Below are 22,888 nucleotides of genomic sequence, written 5' to 3'. Positions count from 1 at the left end.
TGACTTAGCAGAAACAGTCCCTGTTGCTTAACAGGGATTTGAGGGCTGAGGATGTGTTCAAAGGGTTATTTTTAAATGGGCGCTTTTTAAGTGGAAAGCGGGCTTTTAAAAAATGGATGAGTCTGGCTGGCGGAGCTTGAAGGGGAATCGTAGCTCGGGGGGAGAGACATGCCCCCCAGCAACGTCGGGGCTAGGATGATCCCAAAGGGGCTATTTTAAGGCCTCATTCCCACTTATGCAAAAAGTGGTCTGCAATCCGAATCGATGGATCGATTTGACAGCGGAGCATGGTTCCCACTACGTTTCCCTTGATCGCATTTCCCTCGTGTAAAATAACCCACTTGTGGTTCACATTCACAAACGGATCAGTTCAAAATGGACCCACTCTGGTCGTCCGAAGGGTACATTTAAATTGATTCCGATCCGCATCTGGTTCACACTTGTGCGGAATCGGTTTATCCGAAAAGACGTGGAAAATACCAGCGTCAAAAAGATGTGGGTTAAATGGGTCTGGCGCATGGCCCCCCCTCTCCGAATCGCTTCGGTGATTTGATTTAAATGGAAACCAGGATCTTTTGAAACCAGTTCAAACCAATTTGCGATCCAGTTTAAAAGGTAGTGGGAATCAGGCCAGAGAATGGGGCTGGAAGGGGGCTTCTTGAGAAAATGGGCATGGCATGGCATGGATAAACCTTTTGCCCTCTCTTAGTGGGCTGCTCCTTCTCATCTTTGGCTATCTTTTCACAGCCAGTCCTTCCTGATAAAAAAAGAGGCCGCCGTTCTTATCATGACATCTTTGTTGCGTTCCATCAAACACATCGCCGCAATTTAGTTGATGATGTGGTTTAAAAGAGAGCGAGCGAGAGAGAAGTGGAGAGGAAAGGAGCAAAAAAAGGTCTTTTTATGTAGGTAAAATTGCCTACGCTGCGGACTTTGAAGTCCAAGTGGCTGGAAACCAGACTGTCCTTTGGGTTGGAAAACCCAGCGGTCCCCGCAGCAGACCCTTCTGCCGTCCTTAAAATTAATCCTGGAGAGCGTTGAGAAATCGCCAATGAAATAAATGCAAAGATTTTATGGTGAATCAAGTTGGAAAGAAAGAGTCAGATGCAAAACCATTTGCAACGTTGGGTACAAACAGGGGCAGAATGTAGGCCCATTTCATTGCATAAATGGGAAGATTGGGGCTGAAAAGTATAAATACCATAATAATAATAATAATAATAATAATAATAATAATAATAATATTGAATCCATGGGATATGCAAGCGTAGGGGGGATTTCTAGGGTCTTTGTCCCCGATTTGTTCCAAGTGGAATATCTGCTGTGATCATGTTTTGGTTCTACACTTGCAACTCCAAAGCAGTGGTCCCCAAACTTTGTTCCTCTAGAAGTTTGGGATGTCAGTTCCCAGAATTCCTGTTGGCTAAGTGTGCTGGGGCTTCTGGGAGTTGAAGTCCATAACGCCCAAAGGACTGAAGTTTGGGTGCCATTGCTCTAAAGTCTTGGCTTGCCGCCTTTGGAATCAGATGGGAGTAATGCTATCCTTATATTGCTTTGTTTCTCCTTTCTTGGATAGGGCAATGTAGCAGTTTAAGTGTCGGATTGTGACTCTGGTGTCCAGGATTCGATTTCGGGCACGGCCACGAAACCGAGTTTTGCATGGTGGAGGTAGTTTGTGCGTTGTCCTGTGCTGATTGGCGCAACCCGGAAGTGTGTTGTGCGGCTCCCACAGGTATATAGACCCCACACACTTCCATGCCAGTCATGGTTGCAGGCGAAACATCAGGAATAGGTTCTTATAGAAAGTGGCCGCACATCCTGAAAAACCCACAGATAACTATGCGCTGTGCAAAGCTGGTTGGGATGCTAGAACTGAAACAGCCAGGACCCCTAAACTGCAATCCCTGTTCCCATACAAAAGTGGCAATACCCTCCATCCCCATCAGACGAACCAGAAGAAGCTCAGTCTTGCCAGGACCTGGCAGGGAGCTCTTCTGCCACGCCTTCCACCTTGGCATGCCCACGCAGTGCAGGGGGCGCTGTGACAGAGGTGGGCGGCTTCGCAGATCTTGACAAGCCATGATTGACACGCGACGCGAGGCTGGAGTGGGAATGACAGGTTTTGCCAGGGAAGCGTGAACAGCGGTGGGTGAAGTGTGGGGGGCTGGCATAGGAGCGGGCACCTTCCTCTGGATCACCTCGGCCCCCGCCCTATAAGCCCAGCTTAATTTACTAGGGAAAGCGGCGTGAATTGTGCGCATATGCTCTGGATACAAACAGCCACACAGGCACCTTTGAGACTGACTGAAGAAAGAAGTTGGCAGCGTGAGCCTTTGTAGACTAAAGTCTACTTCCTCAGATGCATCTGGTCCAGTGTGCGGCAAATGGGAGACACTATGTGTATGTGAGTGGCCCCAAGTGAGCCTTGTAAGGAAGTAGAACTGTCAAAAGAGGGGAACCCCCATCAAATTAATGCAATGTGTCTATAATTTGCAAGCGTTGAAAGAGCGAGTTGTCAGAAAGTGAGGCGTCAAAAGGCAGAGGAAGCCCATACTTGTACGATATTTGCAAGGCTGGGGAGAGACACAAGGATCTGTGAAATGGACGGATGTGGTTGACGGGTTTTTGTAGATCTGGGTGAGCAAAGAGTGGCACAAAATGCCATCTGCGGGGGGCACATGTTGTATTATTTGCCACATTTTGCTGACCTTCAAGGGTTACCCCTTTCAGTGTTCTCTCTGTTTGGTTGGCATCTTCACAGGAGGTTGGTGGAGCATGGATTTTTATATAGGGTTGGGTTGTCATGCCAAGTGTTTTGCATGATCTTGGAAGGTCAACCAAGAACCATTAGTTTCATGAAGGAGATCAGAGATGCAATGTTTTCTTTGTTGTTATGGATCCATTGTGCCGTCTACACCTTTCTGGTCTTCGTATCAACATGGATGTTGGGGACTAGCATTAGTACCCAAGTCCTCTTAAAACAACAACAACCGAATTATTATTGGGAAGGGTCCTTTCTCGTCCCTCCATAGCACCCTCTTCATCCTTTCTGCTTTCTTCCAATCTGAGTTCCCTTCATTTCGACTGCGGTCAACTGGTACTTGTGTTCGCTTATGGTTTAAGCATTGGACTCTGCCTCTGGAGACCAGGGTTCGAATCTCCACTTGGCCATAGAAAGCCATTGGGAGACTTTGGGCACATCATACACTCTCAGCCCCAGAAAACTCCATGATAGGTTCGCCTTAGGGTCTCCATAAGTTGGAGAGCACTTGAAGTCACACAAAGACAACAACAATGTACTTTCCCCCTCCTGTCCAACAATTTGTCCTCTTTTCTTCCTCTGAAACCAAAGGCTGAAGCATGATGGGATCGGGGAGGAAGGGTGCCAGGGGCAATGCTTTGTTTCTTGCAAACGGCTGTGCCAGCTTGCGGGGACGATGGGCACAATTAGGAGACAGAAGGTAGAAGGTGCCCCAAGGCCAGCGCATTGTTTTTGGCTGATCCCAGATGGAAATGCGTTATTTGACGATGCCATCTCAAGCAGAACGAGGAGAAAAGGGAAGCTTTTTTCAAGGGTCATGATGCAAACTATGCCCCCTTCAAGCTGGTCCCCATCCATCCATCCATCCATCCATCCATCCATCCATCCATCCATCCATCCCTTGGCTTGCGTTTCTCAAGAGAGGCCTATTTTGTTTGGCACCGCGACTTTGGAAACAACTTATACATAGTTGTAATGACGTGTAAAATAAATAAAAAGTATTTATGAACGAATGAACGAACAAACAAACGAACGAAAGGAAGGAAGGACTTTCATTACCAGTTCTCTGTGTTCAGCGTTCACAAGTCCCTTTTGTTTTCTTCAGGAATTGTTTCCTGAAACATGTCTGGAGCAGAGAGGAACCCATGGCTTCCCATTGGTTTTCATTGGGCTGGTCAATCCATTCCGGATTTTAGTCTGAATGTAAAAGGAGCTAATGTTTGCAAAGAAAATGAATAACGGCACTATTCTTTCCATCCCTATTGGCCTTTTTTTCTTAGAGATGTAGTGGGAAACAACATGAAATTGTGGGGTTTTCCCCCTTAGAAGGCAGGAATCTGCTTTACGTTGCTTTGAACCATTTGTCCATCTTGCCTACTGTTAACTGCAGCTCTCCAGGGTCTCAGATGGACATCTTCCCCATCTCTTGCCACTTGTTCCTTTAAAAATATCAGAGATTGAATCCAAGACCTTTTCTATGGAAGGCGTTCCAGACCTTCCCAACATTTCAGAGTTGAAAACTGGGACGTTTGTGGCCAAGCGATGCCAGAATAAGGAACGACGGAACAAGCTGCAGCAGGTTGCTTTTGCCCAAAGGGCAACATTTCCCTCCTCTTTTCCTCGCCGCCTCTCGGCTTAGCAATGGGTTGGACTGGATGACCTTTGAGGCCCCTTCCATATACCTTCCAATATTTCCTAAGCCTACTGGGAAAGGGGAGATTCTGCTTGCTCTTCTCCTCTCCCCCATTAATTTTGAACTTGGTTTGCAGCAATTCAAGTAAGCTGAGGACTAAGGGACCAGAGAGAGAGAGAAACCGGGACATTTTGAGAAAGTGGGATGACGGAGGATTCGGCCGGACGCTCCCTGCCGAAACGGTTGGAGGGTTCGCTCCCAAATCTGTAACTCTCCAATTTTAACAAGGCAAAGAAATTGGAAACGCTTCTCCGCGCCGGAAGCTTTCAGTTTTAATAGTCCTTCAGGACGGCTCAAATGGAAAGGAAGATTGCTTGCTTTTCACCTGGCCACAAAAAAGAAAACCTTGCCGCAGTTCCCAGAATTGCACCGCATTGAGCCATGGCAGTTAAAGCGGTGCCAAACCGGATTATTTCTGCCGTGCGTCTGAACCCTCGGAAATGAACGAATAATAGAGAATATTCTTCCATCCTTAAGCGAGTCTCATTGGTTTTACCTCTGTGTCTCCCTTCCTCCTCTGTTTTCCTTTCCATCCTTTCTTTCCTTTGTGTTCCCTCTCATTTCTTTTCTCTTTCCTTGTACTTAAAATAAAAATCCAATAAACATGCAAAACAAGAACATTTCTTAAATTGGAAAGAACCGGTCCCAGGTTTGCTTTCCTCCCTCCTCCATCCTTTTATTGTTGTTGTTGTTGTTGTTGCTGTTGTTGTTTTGTTTTCTGTTTTGAGACGGCAAGCCAGCCTTGTTCTCATTGATCGCAAGTAAGCCACTCCGGGAGCCTTTTTTTATTTCATTTTAATATATATATATATATATATATATATATATATGGCACAAAAGCAGGATAAGAAAGAAAAGGTTGTGATAAAATAAATAAGGGAATCGATCGACATATATATATATATATATGGAGATGGATGGTTCCAGTTTGTCGCCTGCTGTATCCCAATAATAATAATAATAATAATAATAATAATAATATTCTCCAATTATTAGGACCGAGGCCGGGTGGACAGTGTGGCCAAAATGAAAGGGACACAAATACACAACTTTGTTGCTTTATGCCTTTATAATGATTTATGGAGATGCACCGAGTGCCTTCAAGCCATTTCTGACATATGGCGACCCTAAGGCGAACTTGTCACTGAACTGGCTGTGCTCTTTGGGGATGATGGGACTTGCTGTCCACATCTCTGGCTGGCGAACTTACATACCTATATACCTATATACGTATATACCGAACCCTAAGGTGAACTTATCATGGGGTTTTCTTGGTGCGATTGGATCAGAGGAGGTTTGCTGTTGCTTTTCCCTGAGGCTGAGAGAGTGTGACATGCCCAAGGTGCACCCAGTGGGTTTGCCTGGCTGAGTTGGGATTCGAACCCTGGTCTCCAGAGTCATAGTCAAACGCTCAAACCACTACGCCACGTTTGCTGTCTTGGTGCGTGCCATTAAGTTATTTCTGACTTATGGCAGCCCTAAGGCCAACTTATCATAGGATTTTCTTGGTGCAATTTGTTCAGAGGAGGTTTGCCATTGCTTTTCCCTGAGGCTGAGAGAGTGTGACTTGCCCAAGGGCACCCAATGAGTTTCCATGGTCAGCTTTCATGGGAAACTAATTACAAGTAACTCGTTGCTTGCGCACTGCGCATGCACCCCATGCCTTTTCCCTTTGCTCTTGTGCACTGTCGTTTCTCCCCCGCAGCCTTACTCACTTGTCTGTGCATGCATTTTATTTTAGTTTATTGCAAAAATGCATCCAAGGAGGTCAGCATTTGGGGTGAGGAGGATTGCGATGGAGAGGGATGCGCCTCCGACGCAAGGTCGCTCAACCGGGGAAAGGGAAAAAGTGCTTGCGTGGCAAGAGCCCGGCTGTTTGGAAGCTGGAGGAGAGGAGGCCTCTCTGGTTAGTGGCAAATTAATAGCAAGCCCAGCATTCGCCGCGGTTCTTGGGGACAATTTATCTCACGCCGGGACCAAAGTCCCCTGACCCAGCACTTTACAAGCCAGACCATTGAGAAGACAGAGAATGGATGAGGTTTGGATATGAATGTTGGCCAGGGATCAGAGGTTGCAAGGCTCCTCTGCAAGCTCCCTTCCTTTCCTTTGGACCTGATCGCACGGGGAAAAGTGGAAGGTTAACCAATGGGCAATCTGGGGTTGTCCAAGGTATTTTGTGCAATGTCGCGAAAGATTTTTCAAACGACGTCACGCACCAATGGAAGGCAATCCAAACGCAACTGTGAAACATCCCAGGAATAGCTGAATTTGGAGCGATATCGAATTTATAAATCCTTTTCCATTGCGGATTCGCAGCGAATTCGTATTTACATCAGTATGAAATGCATCTCCAGTTCAGTAATGGGATTACCGTTAGCCACAGGATCCTGTCCTCCCTGCGCATGCACAAAGACGCCAATTCGAAACCAGGAAACCAATGGGTACATACATGTGAGCCTCTTCTCAACCAAGCGGATGACATTGCAGCCTTTTCCAAAACCTTGCGCCTGTGCGGTTACTTCGATTGCTTGATCGGATCCATCACCGAGCCAATCTTTATTGCATTTCACCAAAGGCCATTTCTTACACAGTTCCAAAGGGGCTCAAAGGTAGACGGGCTTTAATTTTACTTTTACCGTATCATGGATCATTCCTACTAAACGCTGCCTACTAAATCCTAATGGCCTATATATATGAGAATGATATTGGGGAGGTAGAATTAACAGTTGCTTGGATGCCATAAGATGACAAGTTGGAAGTCACTTGTCCATCAATAGGTCAAGACACTTATATATTGAGTATCTTGAGCTAAACGTCGGGCGATATAGAAACACTCAAATCATTCTCAGGGTAACAAACTGCATCCTCTGTTCCAGAGAAGAGGCGAAAAAATGCCAATTTAAAGACATTTCCCCCCTTTACTAAGCCATGCTTTGGACAGCATCTTAGTCTAGATGTCAAATATGCTCCCAGGCGCTCTCCTTCCTATTCAGCCGCCTAGGGTTTCTTTTAACTACAAGCTCTTTTCTGAAGGCCTGTCTGGGGCTTTTTTGTGTGTGTTCTGTCTTTTGGCTTATGTAACTCTGCAAGGCATGGTGCCATATAAATAATAAATTCCCATATGTACAAATTTGGTGGTTCACATCGTGCCGAAATTCCCTCGCGTTTGGCTTTGGATGAGCACATAAGATGCAAGCTCCTCCAGGTTGGCTACCATACGAACGGAACGGCTAGGACATTGCTGGTGATATTTATGCCGTAGTGGTTTGAGCCTCGGATTATGACTCTGGAGATCAGGGTTCGAATCGGTTCAAAATGGACCCGCTCTGGCCGTCCGAAGGGCAAATTTAAATCGATTCTGATCCGCATCCGCTTTGCACTTGTGCGGAATCGATTTATCCAGAAAGATTTGGAAGAAGATCAGCGTTGAAAAGAGGAAGGTTAAATGGGTCTGGCGCATGGCCCCCCTCTCTGAATTGCTTCAAGTGGGAACCAGAGTCATGTGAACCAATTTGCGATCTGGACAGTTGGAACATGGTGAAGGATCAGCCTTCGCCACCTCCCATAACAACATTGGAAGGGATTTATGCTCCACCGGGATGTCGGATTATGCCCCGTGTTGGATTATGCGCCTGTTCCGGCATGGCTTGTCTTATGTGCTTATATTATTATATACTTACATTTATTCCCCGGAGAGAGAGAGAGAGAGAGAGATGCAAAAATTAGCGTGGGCCCGGCAAGCAGAAAAACCATCCAAAGGACCCTAAACGCCAGTGTAAACGCAGACCCTCATATCTAGGAAAAGGAAGGAGAGGGAGCGGTGACCTGGAGTGCATATCATGTCTGTGCATGTGCAAATCTAAACACACAACACACACACAGACACACTTTCTGTCCCTTCATGCGCACCCCCAAAGGGTCCAACTGTCCTTCCTGGGTTTTATTGCATCCATCCTCTCCTGTTTGCCTGAAGCTTGCAAAGTGTGTGTGTGTTAATGCCGCAACAATCGGAGGATGAGATGAGAACCTCCAATGGTGCACAGATATATATTGGATTGACTTTGCCCTGCAGCTTCCTTCCTCCCTTTTTGTCTGATCCTTCCTAGGATGCGGCCGCAGGAGCGAACAGCTTTCAATGACACGATGATTGTGGGGGGAGACGGGAGAGGAGAAGACAGCCAAATTTGTTTCCCAGGCGCCAAAAAGGATGGCAAGTTAATTGGCAGGTGTCATCCGGAGAGGGACATTTTGCTGCACGGAGTCGCATCATCTGTGCAAATGAGGGTGGGGGGGGCATGAGGCAGCGGGGACGATGTGAAGGTACTTGTTCAGTCCGGAGGCGGCGCAAGAAACCAATTCTGGTCACAGCCAACCGAACCCGGCTCCTGCCCATGCTGCGTTGTTTGTGCTTTGGGTTTCGGGGACGGATAAGGTGAGAGAGACGAGGGAACGGAAGGAGAGCCATACTGGGTCAAGCTAAGAGCTCTTGTGGACCATTCAATGCAGTGGTCTCTCCACATTCGCTGGGGTTAGGAGTGAAGGCCCCTGCACATGTAGGAAAACCAACTCTTCGTTTTACCTAAGGGAACACCTCTGTAGGAATCTCCAGTGCAACTCTGTGGTCAACACCTGCCAGAGGTTGATCACAGTCATGCTGGAGGATCTACAAAGGCCTAGAGAGGTGTTTTCTCTAGGAGCGTCTAGGTTCTCCAGCACAATTCTGTGCTCAACTTCTGGCGCAGTTGAGCTGGAGGACTTAGAGATTTTTAGGGAGGATATATCGATCGAAACTGCAAATAATCAAAGCCGCAAAAGTCAAAAGCTGCACATGCAGAAGGCCAACTGTTGTTGTCGGTAGGAAGGCTGTAAACCCAAGGTATGCTGGAGTCTGGACCAAGGACCATGGCTTGAGCGATGCCCTTCCAGCCCGCAGCCCCCCCAGAACATTGCCAGTTCATAATCTGTTACACAGACTGATATCGTTCAAGTAAGGGAAAAGATGCACTTGATATTGTCTCGGATGCTCTATTATTGGCACTAAAACCTTGGTGAAAATCTTTGGGGGGCGAAGGTAGACCAAACAGCAGGGCCCTGAATTGGAAGTGACGTCCCCCGTATTCGAAACGGAGGACCTCCCTGCAATCTGGATGCATTACACATGCAAATATGCTTTCCACAAACCCACAGGATATTAAATAATCTTTAATGCAGGGATGGAGAATCCATGGCCTCCCAGATGCTGCTGGACTAAAAGGCCCATCACCCAAAGCTATGGCAAGTTGGGAATGATGGGTACTGGGGCAAAATGTTGACCTTCCCACTTGGCTCAGGCAAAAGCAAACTTCTGCAGCATCTCCTAGCTTTGTAGTTCTTCCCCATCAATAACTTTTGACCATGCTCTGATGTTGCTCAGCTATAGAGCCTTGGTATCTGCTGGGGTTTGGTTCCCAAATCCATGGATGCTCAAGTCCCATTAAATACAGTGAATGGTGTCCCTTAATAAAATGGCAAAAACAAGGTTTGCTTATTGGAATGTGTGTGTGTGTGTACTGAATATTTTCAAGCTGCTGATGGTTGAGTCCATGGATAAAAGGTCTGTAGATATGGAGGGTCACCTGGACGTGTCCCAATTTACATTTGTGAAATGTTTGTGGGTATGGGAAGCTACCATAGGAACAGGGTTAAGCCAGATGTTATTGATATGTGGGATATTGTTAATGTGCATGATGCCCTTCCTTGAGTCTCCATCCCCTCACCTTTCCTGGCTTCATGTCTCTCCGCTGCAGGGAAAGAAGAGTTTGTGGCGACGTTCAAGGGGAATGAGTTCTTCTGCTACGACCTGTCGCACAACCCCATCCAAAGCAGCACCGACGAGATCACCCTCTCCTTCCGCACCCTGCAGCGCAACGGCCTGATGCTCCACACGGGCAAGTCGGCAGACTATGTCAACCTCTCGCTCAAGAGCGGCGCCGTCTGGCTGGTCATCAACCTGGGCTCGGGGGCGTTCGAGGCGCTGGTGGAACCCGTCAATGGCAAGTTTAATGACAACAACTGGCACGACATCCGTGTGACCAGAAACCTGCGCCAGGTGAGCGGGCGGCTGCCGCACACGTTGCTCCTTGCTTGTGGGTTGGGGGTGGCAGTAGGAAGATAGACCTGTGGCAACCTCAGTGGGGCAAAAACAAGACATTTGGTTGTTTGAGTTTCTAGATCTGTATGTATTTCCTCCTTGTTCCAGACACCATCCAGAGAATGGGTTTTTATAGAAACATACCAAAGTCCAGGTCTTGGGCCATCACTTGTTGTTGGACTACAACACTCATTGCAGCAACTTTGGGCTGTGCTGGCTGAGGAATATGGGGGTTTGGGTCCAAGAATATTTGCAATCCTATAATTGGGAAGCATGGTGCAAACCCAAGGGCGAGCAATAAATAGTCCTGGCACTTCTGCATTGTGCCATTGCAGAATTTCTGGCAGCGTCAGTTTGGAGGAAAGTTGTTCCAGCAGGTTAGCCTTCCCCAAAAAAAACCTGTCCCTTCTTCTCCTACTTTATCTCCAACTTGCATGACTGATGTTCAGCTATGCTGACCTCCCCTAGATTCCCCCATTCCTGCTTTGCAGCCAGACTCCTGGATAGAAGGGAGCTGTGATGATGGGGCTTTCTCCATACACGTTTCATCCACTGCCGCGGCCTCTTCTCTTCATTCAAGCTGGCAGCTTCCAGCCATGTGACGCTCACTATGGTCCAGTGTTGGTGCCAAAGAAACCCTCCCGGGCCTCTTTTATGAGCTGCCTCCCAGTTGGATCTTGGGCCCTGTGTCCACCTCTTATATTTTTACAGGAACCCATGGCTGCAGTGGTTCATTTCCTCACATTTTGGGATGTACAACGTCTTGATCTTCCCAAGCTCTAAAGCCCCGGGGGCAAACTTTGGAGGGTCTCGACGGCGCACCCTCCATTTCTTCTTGCATGGCCCGCCACCCTGTTTCCCCTCCATAGACCTTCACTGGCCACATGATAGAACACTTCTTTGAAAATGCTATTTCTGGCTTTTAGAAGACGCTGGGGTGTTTAATAGCGTTTAAAGGCAAGTCGTACCTCTGATAGCCTCTGGGGATCCCATTCTCCCATCTTTTCCTCCCTTCTAGATGGGGCCTTCAACTGGTTCATAGTCCAGACACTCTTCCTTTGCCCTATAGAATTTACCACAGCCTTCCATAGCCTGGCACCCCCACATGTGTTTGAGTATGACTTCTATCATCCTCGTCGATGAGGGGTAATGGGTATTGGAGTCCAACATGCCCAAAGGAAAAGAGCAGTCTTTTCTGAGAGTTGACGGTTGGTTGAGAGGAGAAGAGATTGCACTCTTTCCCCAATCCAGATAATGATGATGGTGATGATGATATTCCTATCCCTCCCTATATGGTGCAAGTTCAGCTCACAAGGGGAAGAGCAAGGATTCATTTGGCCTCCTTCATTTCTACAGAGTTAAGCTGTTTTGTCTGACTTCCTTCCTTCCCTTGCACCAATAAGGAGGGGTAGGAATATCATCGTCATCCTCCTCCTCCTCCTCATCATCATCACTATCATTATTTGGCACCAGAATCCCTCCTCTGCTTGGTGTCTGGATCCTAGGGCTGCCCTTCCTGGGCATCCTTTGCTTGACAGGATGCCATTTTGTTGGGTGGGTTTTCAGCATCTCCTATGAACCGAAGAGTGTGTCGCATACCGAGGGTTGCATTTGGGTTGGCGCACTGGCCTGGGTGGGAAAGGTGGAGAGGGAAAAGGGAGCATCTTTGTTCTGTGAATCCTAAGGGCAAATAAATTATGGGGAGGAGACCCCCACAAAAACCCTTTCTGCCCGTTGGCAGTTGGGCGGAAGAACCAAGGCAGACAAGCAACTAAACCAACACCATGGATTTCAAAGGCATCAGATTGAACCGAGGGCAAGAGAGACAATGTGTGTGTGTGTCTGTGCATGACTGTAGTAGGGCTCATGCTTCCCTTTCAAACCCAGAAATTGTCGGGGCTTCTCAGCCTCGTACAAAGGTCTATGCTGCTTTCAGATACGTTGTGATGGTGCGGCAAAAGGGACCCTAGAGTTTAGTAAGAGACAGCCTTTCTGGCTTCGCACTCTCCAGGGGCAGAGTATATTTGCACTACACAGTTATAACACTTTGATGCCACTTTAATTCCCATCCGGTGGAATCCGGCGGCTTTCCTTTTGGGAATGGACTTAAGAGTGTTATGATAGTTTGGGGGAGTGCATTGAACTGGTGCTTCTTAAGTTACCCGTTATAGTGAAGCAGCAGAGTTTCCAACATGCCAGAGTACAACACCACATTTGTGCCCATTGACTAGAACTCTTTCTTTCAATTGCTTATGAACCAACACCAGTCCACAAACTGGATCCTGGAAGATCCAGAGCTCTCCGTTGTGATATCGGGCAGCTGTTTACACCCTGCGCTGGCCAGTACTGCTGCTGCTGGTGCGAATCACTCGCTTGGAGGTCAGAAGAGGGTGACCACCAGCCTTGTGACAGATGCTGGACATTTCGTTCTGACCTCGGAGCGAGAGACATGCGCCAACAGCGGTGGCACTGGGTGGCACAGTGGGACATATGTGCAAGCACCGCCCAGTGTTGCAATGGGGTGTCCAAGATAACAGACAGTTTCAGGAGCAGAATACGTTGGTCTGATCCCAGATTATTCTGGTCTGTGCGGACCTGTCCTGGGACCTGAAGTCCAAACTAACTGGACTACCTGGGCTGAGGCCCACCACAGATTGGCTCTCCATTATCAAACTACAAGTGATGTAGGATGGAACCATGACAGTTAAATAGAAACCCTGGTGAACTGTGATTATTAAGCCAGGCTGAGATCCAAGGAGGACAAAAAGACACAGAGAGATTAGATGGTGGATGAGGATTGGAAGACCAAGGATGCTTCCAGATAGATGGCTCTTATCATCATCACCATTACCACCACTATTTTTAATCTCTTCTAAGAAAACCCCAAGGTGCCTTACAATGTATTTTATGTTTTGAAGGTGCTAAACAGCTGCTCCATCTTTCCCTCCTTAATAGATTTTGGGTGACAAGGCAGGGGGAAAAAAGGGGGAGGAAGAGGCGTTGGGAAAACGATCTTGCAAATGGAAGATGACAACGTCTGAAAGCCTTTCGCCCACACACATGCGCACGGACGCAGAGTACAATTCTGCGTTCAAGGCAGGGTCCTTGCATAGCAAAAGCTGGGTCTGGAGGTAAAGAAAACCAGGATGGAGGAGTCAGAGGAAGGAGGCTCTTGGCAGAATTGCTGGGAAGCGTTGCAATAGTTTGGAGAGCAAAGAGGGGGCTTTGCGTTTGAGGGACGAGAAGGGATAAGGAGGATGCCTCTGAGCTGGTGAAGAGTGTTTTTCCTTCTCTTTGAGTTTGTGTGCGTGTGGTTGTGTGTGTGTTTCTAGGTAGCCAAAGGAGAACTGAAAGCAAAAATTGAGCTGAAGCAATTGGCTTGGCTTGTAGAAAAGGCCAGGGAGAGCACCTGAAAGCATTGGGGAGCATGCAACCTTCTGGAGATCGCTGGACCACCAACTCCCATCGCCCCTGGCCAGCGCAGTCAATGGGGAAGGATGATGGGATTTGCAGTCCAACGTTGTCTGGAGGGCCACACATTGCATCCTGAGGAGGGATGATGGGATTTGGGCTCCAACGTTGCCTGGAGGGCCACACGTTGCCTGCTGCATTTGCTGCCATTGGGTTTCACAGAACTGGCGCTTCTCCTAGGTTGGGCTTTTCGATGGCTCCCTGTCTTTCTGCCAAACTCCTTGACGGATTTCTTCCAAACTCCTTCCCACCTCTTTTGTTTTATTTCCTCCTTTTGCAATGAAAGCAACATCTTGGCAATGGTTTACCAAAAGGGAAGGAAGATGGGGGGAGTTGCCCCTGTCCCGTCCCCACGGCGTCTCCGGCTGCTTTCTCTTCTCTTTCTCTCTTTTCTCCGAGCCACTTGGATCCGGCCCCGATCTCCAAGCGGCAGCCTCCCGACGGCCACCGCTGCACCCTCTACCCTGAAAAATAAATATAAAGCAACCCACACATCACAGCTGGGGCAACCCCAGCCAGGCCCGCCGTCCCCCCCCCGTCCTCCCCTTCCCGTCCCCCCCTTCTCTCCAAAAACTGGCCGCCTTGGATTTACTAATACTGCTAACATGGGCCTTGCTTTGTCCCTCCATCCTTCCACCTCCTTCACCCTCACCCTCCCCCCCGAACCCCCCCCCAACCACCTTGTTAAGAGATTGCGTTGGCAACTTTTGTCGTTGTGTGTTACTAACACGCTTCTGGGGGCGGAGGGTCGGGGTCGCAACTTGGGGACGTTGGGGGGAGACGTCGCAGGGAAGACGCGGCGTCTCGGCCGGCGAAACCGAAACTAACTTTTTGTGCCATTCGCGGAATGTCGGTTGTTCCTTTTTCTTTTCGTTCTTACCAGTCTTTTCATTTCGTTCCGTTCTTTCCTTACTAACCAAAAGATGTAGAGAGTTTCATGGGTTCTTTTTTTGGGGCGGAGGGGAAAACAGGGGTGCGGGGCGGATGGCATTTTCGGGGTGGCAAGGGTTTTGTGGTTTTGGTGTCTCTCATTTTGCCAGTTGCAAGAACTGGGGAAAATTATTTTTTTCCCTTTCTCTCTTTATTTATTTATATTATTATTATTATTATTATTATTATTATTATTATTATTACCTCCCTTGAATTTTCATGGTTGGTCATTTTCCCCCCTCATTTATCCCCCTCCTCTTCTTGATTTTTTGTTTTGTATTTTGTTTGTTTCAATTAATTTCTTACCAAATGCATACAGCACGCAGGAATTGGACACGCTATGGTAAACAAACTGCATTACCTGGTAGATATCAGTCTAATTGTCTAATCATTTCGTTTGCCGTGGGTTTTACCTCTTCCCTTCCCTTCCTTTCTTTACCTTTATTAATAATAATGATCATCACAATCACTAATTCGGTTTTTTAAAAAACTACAACCGTCATTTCGGAAAACGAAACGGACGCACGCCGGGGCGCACGAGCCCATGTGCAAAAATTTGAACTAACTAAGTTTAAGAAACTAGCTAAATTTATTTCTCCCCAAATTAGTATCGATATCAAATTTCGCAAGGAACCCAAAAACTCCCCGGCATAAACTTAGAATCAGAAAAGCACACCAAAACCAGCCATGATACGGATCTCCCACTATGAAAACTATTTGTTACTTTTCATATTCGCACACCTGGTTGTCTTGTGTCCTCCGTCTTATCTTCACAAGACACCTGCGAGGAAGGCCAGGCTGGAAGAGAGCCGTGGCTCAAGCCTACTTAGGTCATGTCTACACATACCAGTTACACCAGTTTTACTACATCCTTACCATGACCTAACTATGGCCAAAGCCCTAATTCGAGTATGGACTGTCTACATGAGAAAAAGCCGGTTCCGTGCCGAATTTGCTTCATCCCTGCCTAAATCCATTTTTAAAAACTCGCCTTTTGCTCTGGATTTTGCAGGAATGCTCCAGAGCAATGCTTTACACACAGATCCCACTGTGCCTCTTGGCACCGCTGCTGCTGGCACATGTCAATCAGTCAATCAATCAATCAATCAATCAATCAATATTTATGGCCATAGACCAAATCTATGCATTAAAAAATACACACCGGTCACTCTCTCTGAGGTCACAACAAGGTGCCCGGCTGTGTGATTGGCGCTGGGCACCTCGTTTCTGACCTCAAAGGGAGTGACTCATGCCAGTGATCTCTATGCCAACGCTCACTTTTGAGTCAATGGCAGCTTGGCTACTTGACCAGGTGAGATAAACCTCTTGGCTGCTTGCAGTCAGAGTACATTCAGGGCCATGGTAAGGGAAAACACACACAAGGATGACAATTTTCATAGCATTTCTTGTAACAGTGGTGGCACCGAGTGGCACAGCGGGATGCATGTGTAGACAGCTACCTGGCATCACTACTGATTGCAGAGGTAACAGTGTAAATCTGCTGCCAGAGTACTCTAGGAATAGCCTAGAGTATTCTCACTGGTGTAGATGAGCCCTCAGTGTGTTTCACAGCCAAGTGGGAATCTGAACCCGCTTCTCATCCCTCTTTGGCTGAAATCCTGTCAGTGACTCCCAACCTCACAAGGCACTTTTGCAGCAAGATTTAGCGGAGACAGGAAGATGCCAGAGAAATCCATCTCTGGGTCCAGGAGCAGTGGCATTACTAGGGTTGGCATCACCCAGTGTGCCAACTCTTTGCACGAACCTCCCATTGACCTCTTCCCATAACCACACCATGCAGAATCCTTAGTCACGTTGTTGTTTTGGTAGTAAGAGCCTCGGTGGCGCAGTGGTTCAATGCCTGTACTGCCGCCACTCACTTGCAAACCACAAGGTTGTGAGTTCATTCCCAGCCAGGGGCTCAGGGTCGACTCAGCTTGGCATCCTTCCTTAAGTTACTAAAATGAGTACCCACCTTATTGTGGGCAATTGGTTTACAGATGATAGACCGCTTAGGGAGTGCTTAGGTGCACCGATAAATGGTATAGAAATGTACAGTTGCCCCTCTGTTGTTATGGGGGATCCGTTCTGGACCCTCATGCAAAAATGGAAAAGGCTGATATTGGAGTTCCTGTCAATTGCAATGGTGGCGCGCTCCTGCGCATGTCCCATTGTGTCGCTCTCCATTTGCTCCTCGCGTATTTCCGAGGGACGTGGACTCCAAATCTGCAAAATGGAGAGGCGACTATGCTTGCTAAAATTGCCATTGCTTGCTATAATGACCTTACGTCACTGAAGGCAGTGGCACAAACAACTAGCAAAATTAAGTGTATAATTTAAACATACCCAGTCCCCTCCAAAGGCCTTAGACTACACTCTCATCTTCTCAACCAACCGGGGATGATGGGGTCCATAGTCTGACATAACATTGCATGGAGGAGGCCGCTCTGGCGTAACCCAGCTATGTATTGATAAAGTGTCGTTTCAGATTGATGGCGCTTGGCACCATCAGTCAAAAGGAGCGAGCCCATCTTTCCTCCTTTAATGTCTCCTCCCTGCCTTTGGTTAAGACATGAAAAGATGGAGGATGTTCTGGGAAAATATGAGAGAGGGTTACAAGTGGAAGACGATAATATCTCGAAGCGCCGTAACATTTCATTTTATCGCATGATAAAAATACATTTCCCGAAAGCACCAGAAAAAAGCACCCTCGCTTGACCAAAATCCAGCTCTGGCTAAATAGGACAAGCAATAGATGAGGCTAGGCTGCGGTTCCCATCATCCCTGTCCATCATCATTGCAGGTTAATGGGATCTGGAGTGTCCAAAACACTGGCCAGTACCAAACTCCTAGACAAAGGCCTGTTACAGACAGCCCAAATAAAGCTGCTTCGAGTCACAGTGGAAGTATGGTGTTTCAATGATGCATGCGTCCTAAGAGTCCAGAAGTCTCACCAAAGCCATGCTCCAGCCCTAAAGACTGGAGCGTGGCTTTGGTGTGGCTTCTGGACTCTTAGGACACATGCATCATTGAAACACCATACCTCCACTGTGACTCGAAGCAGCTTTATTTTGGCTGTTTGTAACAAGCCAAAGTGAGGCTGCTGGCTCAGGCAACAGATTGGGGTCTTCAGGCAAATGCAGCAACATCTGACTTGTTTAATTTGATATCGTATATTTTCTGCTAAGAAGTGGTAAGGCATATTTGGGGTTTGCTACCTCAGATGCCAAAGTAACTTGCCTGGCTTTGAGTAATAAGTACTTTTTGGCTGCAATGTAGCTGGGTGCCATTTGCTGCTCAGCATTTGGACAGGGTCAGCCCCATAGTCAGCAATAGCAGCCAAATTCAAGGCCCCCAGTATAGCATAGTTAATGTGAAATGCATTAAAGAAATGGTATAATTTCACAACAACGTCATTATAACAAACTCTGAGGATGAGGTTGAGACACTTTAGGCCTTCCAGATCTTTTGGACTACAGACTTCTGGGTGCTGCAGTTGGAAACATCTGCAGATCCACAGATTCCCCAGCAGAAAGCAATCCAAGAAAAGGGAGATTCCTGCTAATGGTGCACCCAAGAATGAGAAATAACGCTTGCATTAAACGACACACCGACACACCAGGCACATGCGCACCACAAAACCAAATAACCCCCCAGCCGCCTAATTTTTGCAATGTTTCCTAGTTCTCTCCCCAAAACCTCAAACATGTACAGGCACCGAAAAATAATAATAGCATGACAACTTTTCCTTTTGCAAAATCAATAGCACAATCGATTGCAGGGGGAGAAAAATCAATACTCGGAAGGCTTTTCAAAAAAGCGTTTTATTTTATGGTTTCGACTTCCCTCTCCCCCCCCCCCCCCCCCCCACCCCACCCCAAAAAATCCATGGAAAACACCATCCCATGAAGCAACTTCTGTGCGCTGTTACACTTGCGCTGTGACCCCAGCTGCCCCCCAGGGAAGGACGGCACACTGGCAGCCAGCTGGGGTACTATGGGGAGGGTACCTGGGTCCAAAACAAAAGAAACAGGGGCAGCTTGGAAAGACAAAACACCAGCCTCACTCCACCTATTCTAATTCCCAGATACGGTGGAACAGAGCTCAGTGGGGAAGGATCCCAAAAGGCCTCCAGAACAGACGTTTCACCTTTGCAAGGAGTCCGGCTTAGTCCCTGGGCCCTCTCTGCCCAGCCTGGCACATTTTGGGGCGAGGGGTTCTCTTTTCTGCCCTTTGTGGGGGGATTGAGGAGGTTTGCCCCCAATGGGCATCGTAAATCTGGCTGCCCCGTAACCCGTCCCACTCCCCTGGGGTCCAGCTGCCGGCCAACCACATCCGCATGGCATGCTGATCCTATTTTCGAGCATGCCGCTTCTGTGTCCAGCTTTTGGATTTGATTTCTTGGTTTGGTTTTTCAGAGCAATGTTTTTTTGTTTCTGGGGCTGCAACTAACACTCTATGTTGTACATTGTGTCCGTTTCCCCCCACCAACCCACCCGACCCTTTCCCTTTCCCTTTCCCCGTCCTTTTCCCCCCAACGCTCTTCCAACCCCGTCCTACTTCTCTCCGCCTTGCATGGCCCCACAGACTTCACCACTTCTCTCCACTCCGCCGTTTCAAAGGGGAGCAACCGGTGCAAGGGAGGTTCAAAACGGGGAGAGAAAAAGCCTGGGATTGAGAGGTGCATGGGATACGAATGCACAAGGGTGGAAGGTGCGTGTGTGTCTGTGTGTAAAGCAGTGCGAATGGGATGGTAATGAAGAGGACCTTTTGTGCCTAACTTTCCAAGTACAGCGGGTGCTTGGTATCTGCCTGGGTTTGGTTCCAGGACCCACCATGGGTACCCAAATCCATGGATGTTCAAGTCCCATGATATAGAATGACACAATAAAATGGTGTCCCTTATATAAGATGACAAAAATATACAGTGGGCTCTTGGTATCCACTTAGGTTTGGTTCCAGGACCTTTGTCGATACCAAAATTCATGGATGCTCAAGTCCCATTAAATACAGTGCCATAGTAAAATGGTGTCCCTTGTACAAAATGGCAATATCAAGGTTTGCTTTTTGGACTTTGTATATATTTTTGAATAGTTTCAAGCTTGGAGCCATGGATGAAGAATCTGTGGATACGGAGGGCCGAACGTATGTGTGCATAAGGCCCACGTTTGGGTTTGCCGGTCTTCTTCCAGGGCTTGAAATTGGACACAGGCTCTGGCCTAAGGATAGGAATACAAGAGGGGTCCTTATAGGATGAAACCAGAGTCCTGCCTGGAGCTGGGCCATTGCCAAGGATCTTGGGGTTGCTCCTATCTTATTTTCACCATGCACCAAGCTTTAGGATGCAAAGGGATCTTGTGGCACCTTTGAGACTCAACTGAGCAAAAGACGTTGTAGCATTGTAGACTCTGGGTGCATCTACACCTAGAAAAGTGCAGCTAGTCATTCCTAGCAGAGGCATCGTTTCCAGGGAGTGTTCGGAGTTGTTGGTTAAAGCACTTCAAAACCCATTTATATTTGGAGATGTGCACTGTCTGTCGATAGCAGGTGGGTTCCTTTTAGCTGGGCTCATTCGGAAAGTATATATAGCTTAGGGCTTGGACTGTGTATTCCTGCATGGCAAGGGGGTCGGACTGGATGACCCTTGGGGTCCCTTCCTATGATTCTAAGTGCTGGCCTGGAAACCAAAGTAGGCCTGATGTCTGTTGTATTAATGCAACCAGTTGTCCGCAAATAGCAATTTTGTTCAGGGAACAGCAGATCAGGGGGAGCAGACAGCGAAGAGGAGTTGAGAACCCTTCCGTATTTGCCTTGGCTCTGAGAAAAATCGCACCAAACACTCAGACGCGGCTGTTCGCGTTGACAGGGAAGTCTCCCCCGTGGATTTTCTCCTCCGCCTGCAATCGATGACCCATTCCTTGGAGGCGGAGGAGCGATCTCGAGGCTGAGGATTTGGGCGTGCGCCTTCCCGAGGTGAGGAACGAACGTTGCGGAGCTGCAAAAAGTACCTTTTTGGGGACTGCAGCCTCCAGAAAAGGAACTTTTGCAAGCTCTTCGATGTTCTCTGCGTTCCAGTATGCGCTGTGGATGCATACTTTCATCACATGTAGGTTTGCAACACATCCTTAGAAGGAGTGCAATTCGTGATAGGCTCAGAAAGGTGTACAAGAAAATCAAGTCACTCGTGGGTGCAAATTTGGTGTGTGTAGCGTCATACCCTAAAGGTAGCCTGTCGGATCCTGAAACCTAAGCAGGGTCAGCCCTGGTTAAGACTTGGGTGGGAGACTGCCAAAGAATGCCAGGTGCTGCAGGCTATATTTCAGGAGAAGGAACTAGTTCAGGAGAAGGAACTATATATATTTATATATATAGGGAAGAGGAAAATAACAGCGAATGTAAGTAGCAACACAAAGAGGTAGCTTTCCTAACATTGCAATGAATAGTGACTTTTTGGTAGGAGTAGGGAATAAGTTATTTTCAAAAAGTAACCTTCCAAGCTCTGGAAAAGTTGTTAGGCCTTTTGTTTTTGGACTGCTACAGCTCTCCAAATCCAGGCATGTTGATGCCTACAAAAATATCGAGGAGTGGAACGTGTTGCTGAAGAGAGAAAGATGGAGAGGGAGAGACAGAGAGTAAGAAAGGCTGGGCGATGGATGAGTGGAACACGGGAGAAATGGATGGATGGATGGATGGATGGATGGATGGATGGATGGATGGATGGATGGATGAATGTGTGACCATGCCTACTTTGGATTCCTTAGCCACCCAAATACATGGCCTTTGGAAAGAAAGCTATCCTTGGGTCTATAAAATCATACAATTGGAAGGGACCCCAACGGCCATTGAATCCAACCCTATTCTGCCATGCAGGAATACACAACCAAAGCACTCTCAACCGATGTCCATCTAGCCTCTATTTAAAAGCCTCCAAAGATGGAGACTCCACCACACTCTTTCTCTGTCAAACAGCTTTTACCATCAAGAAGTTCTTCCTAATGCTGAGGTGGAATCTCTTTTCCTGCAGCTTGCATCCATTGCTCCATTGTGTCCTGTTCTCTGGAGCAGCAGAAAACAAGCTTACTCCATCCTCAACATGATATCTGTTCAGATATTTAAACATGGCTATCAGATCACCTCTTAACCGTCTCTTCCTCAGGCTAGACATACCCAGCTCCTTAAGCCGCTCCCCATAGGGCTTGGGAGTTTGCAGGGAAGGTTCTCCAAAAGAAGATGGGGCAACTTTCTCTGGGTGCAAGGGGCAAACTGGATCCTTACTAAACCAATGGATTCCCCATAACAGCTGCAGCCGGTACTGCTGTCACCATTGGGGAGCTGCCACCAGAGTTTCCAAAAGCTTTGACAACGCGGCAGTTCTCTGCGGTGCAGAAATGTAGCTTCTCTTTTGGAGAACAGGCTTTTGGCCATTGGTTCTGGATATGGCCATTGGTTCCAGATATGGCCCAGGAGCCATATGTGGTCTGCACCCGCTCTAATATCACAGCCTCCGAAGAAGCTGGAAATGCTGGAAAGTGCGGCTCTCTTGGTTCGCAACACCCTCTTGCGCTATCTATATACGTGCGATGTTCAGCATATATGGGAATGGTTCTGCAGAAACCTCCCAGCTGTCAATATCTCCCACGTCGCAACTTGCAAGGAACAATCTTAGTTTGCTAAGAGGCGCTCCGGTTAAAATTAGATGAGGTTTTCCCTCATTTGGTTTGCCATTTTGGTGCGAAGCTGGAAGACTGAAACCTTGAAACGAAACAAACATTCGCTCGAAATGTGAGGCATTTTTAAGTTTAATTGTATTTTTATTTTTGCATGCCTTCCCTGTGAAGGGACTGCAGCGCATGAGGCGGTGCTGTGGATGCTCCACCTGAGCCGATTCACCACAATCCAGGAG

At 47.7% G+C, this 22,888-nt stretch overlaps 1 protein-coding gene across 18 annotated transcripts in view; it reads left to right on the top strand.

The window, feature by feature from the left end:
* Positions 1 to 22,888, top strand: part of NRXN2 (neurexin 2) — a 286,100-nt gene that overhangs the window by 80,241 nt on the left and 182,971 nt on the right. For 13 of the 18 annotated variants that reach the window (XM_042439702.1, XM_042439703.1, XM_042439699.1 and 10 more), the window contains 2 exons: positions 10,241 to 10,542; positions 15,305 to 15,328. In XM_042439702.1, coding sequence (XP_042295636.1) covers positions 10,241 to 10,542; positions 15,305 to 15,328 — 326 coding nt within the window. The remainder of the gene's footprint in view (positions 1 to 10,240; positions 10,543 to 15,304; positions 15,329 to 22,888) is intronic. The other 5 variants (XM_042439705.1, XM_042439704.1, XM_042439701.1 and 2 more) reach the window with 1 other exon arrangement.

This window comes from Sceloporus undulatus, chromosome 9, assembly GCF_019175285.1.
Source record: "Sceloporus undulatus isolate JIND9_A2432 ecotype Alabama chromosome 9, SceUnd_v1.1, whole genome shotgun sequence".
Taxonomy (NCBI): Eukaryota; Metazoa; Chordata; class Lepidosauria; order Squamata; family Phrynosomatidae; genus Sceloporus; species Sceloporus undulatus.
The sequence above is the reverse complement of the archived record's forward strand: the minus strand, read 5'-3'. Positions and strand labels throughout refer to the sequence as shown.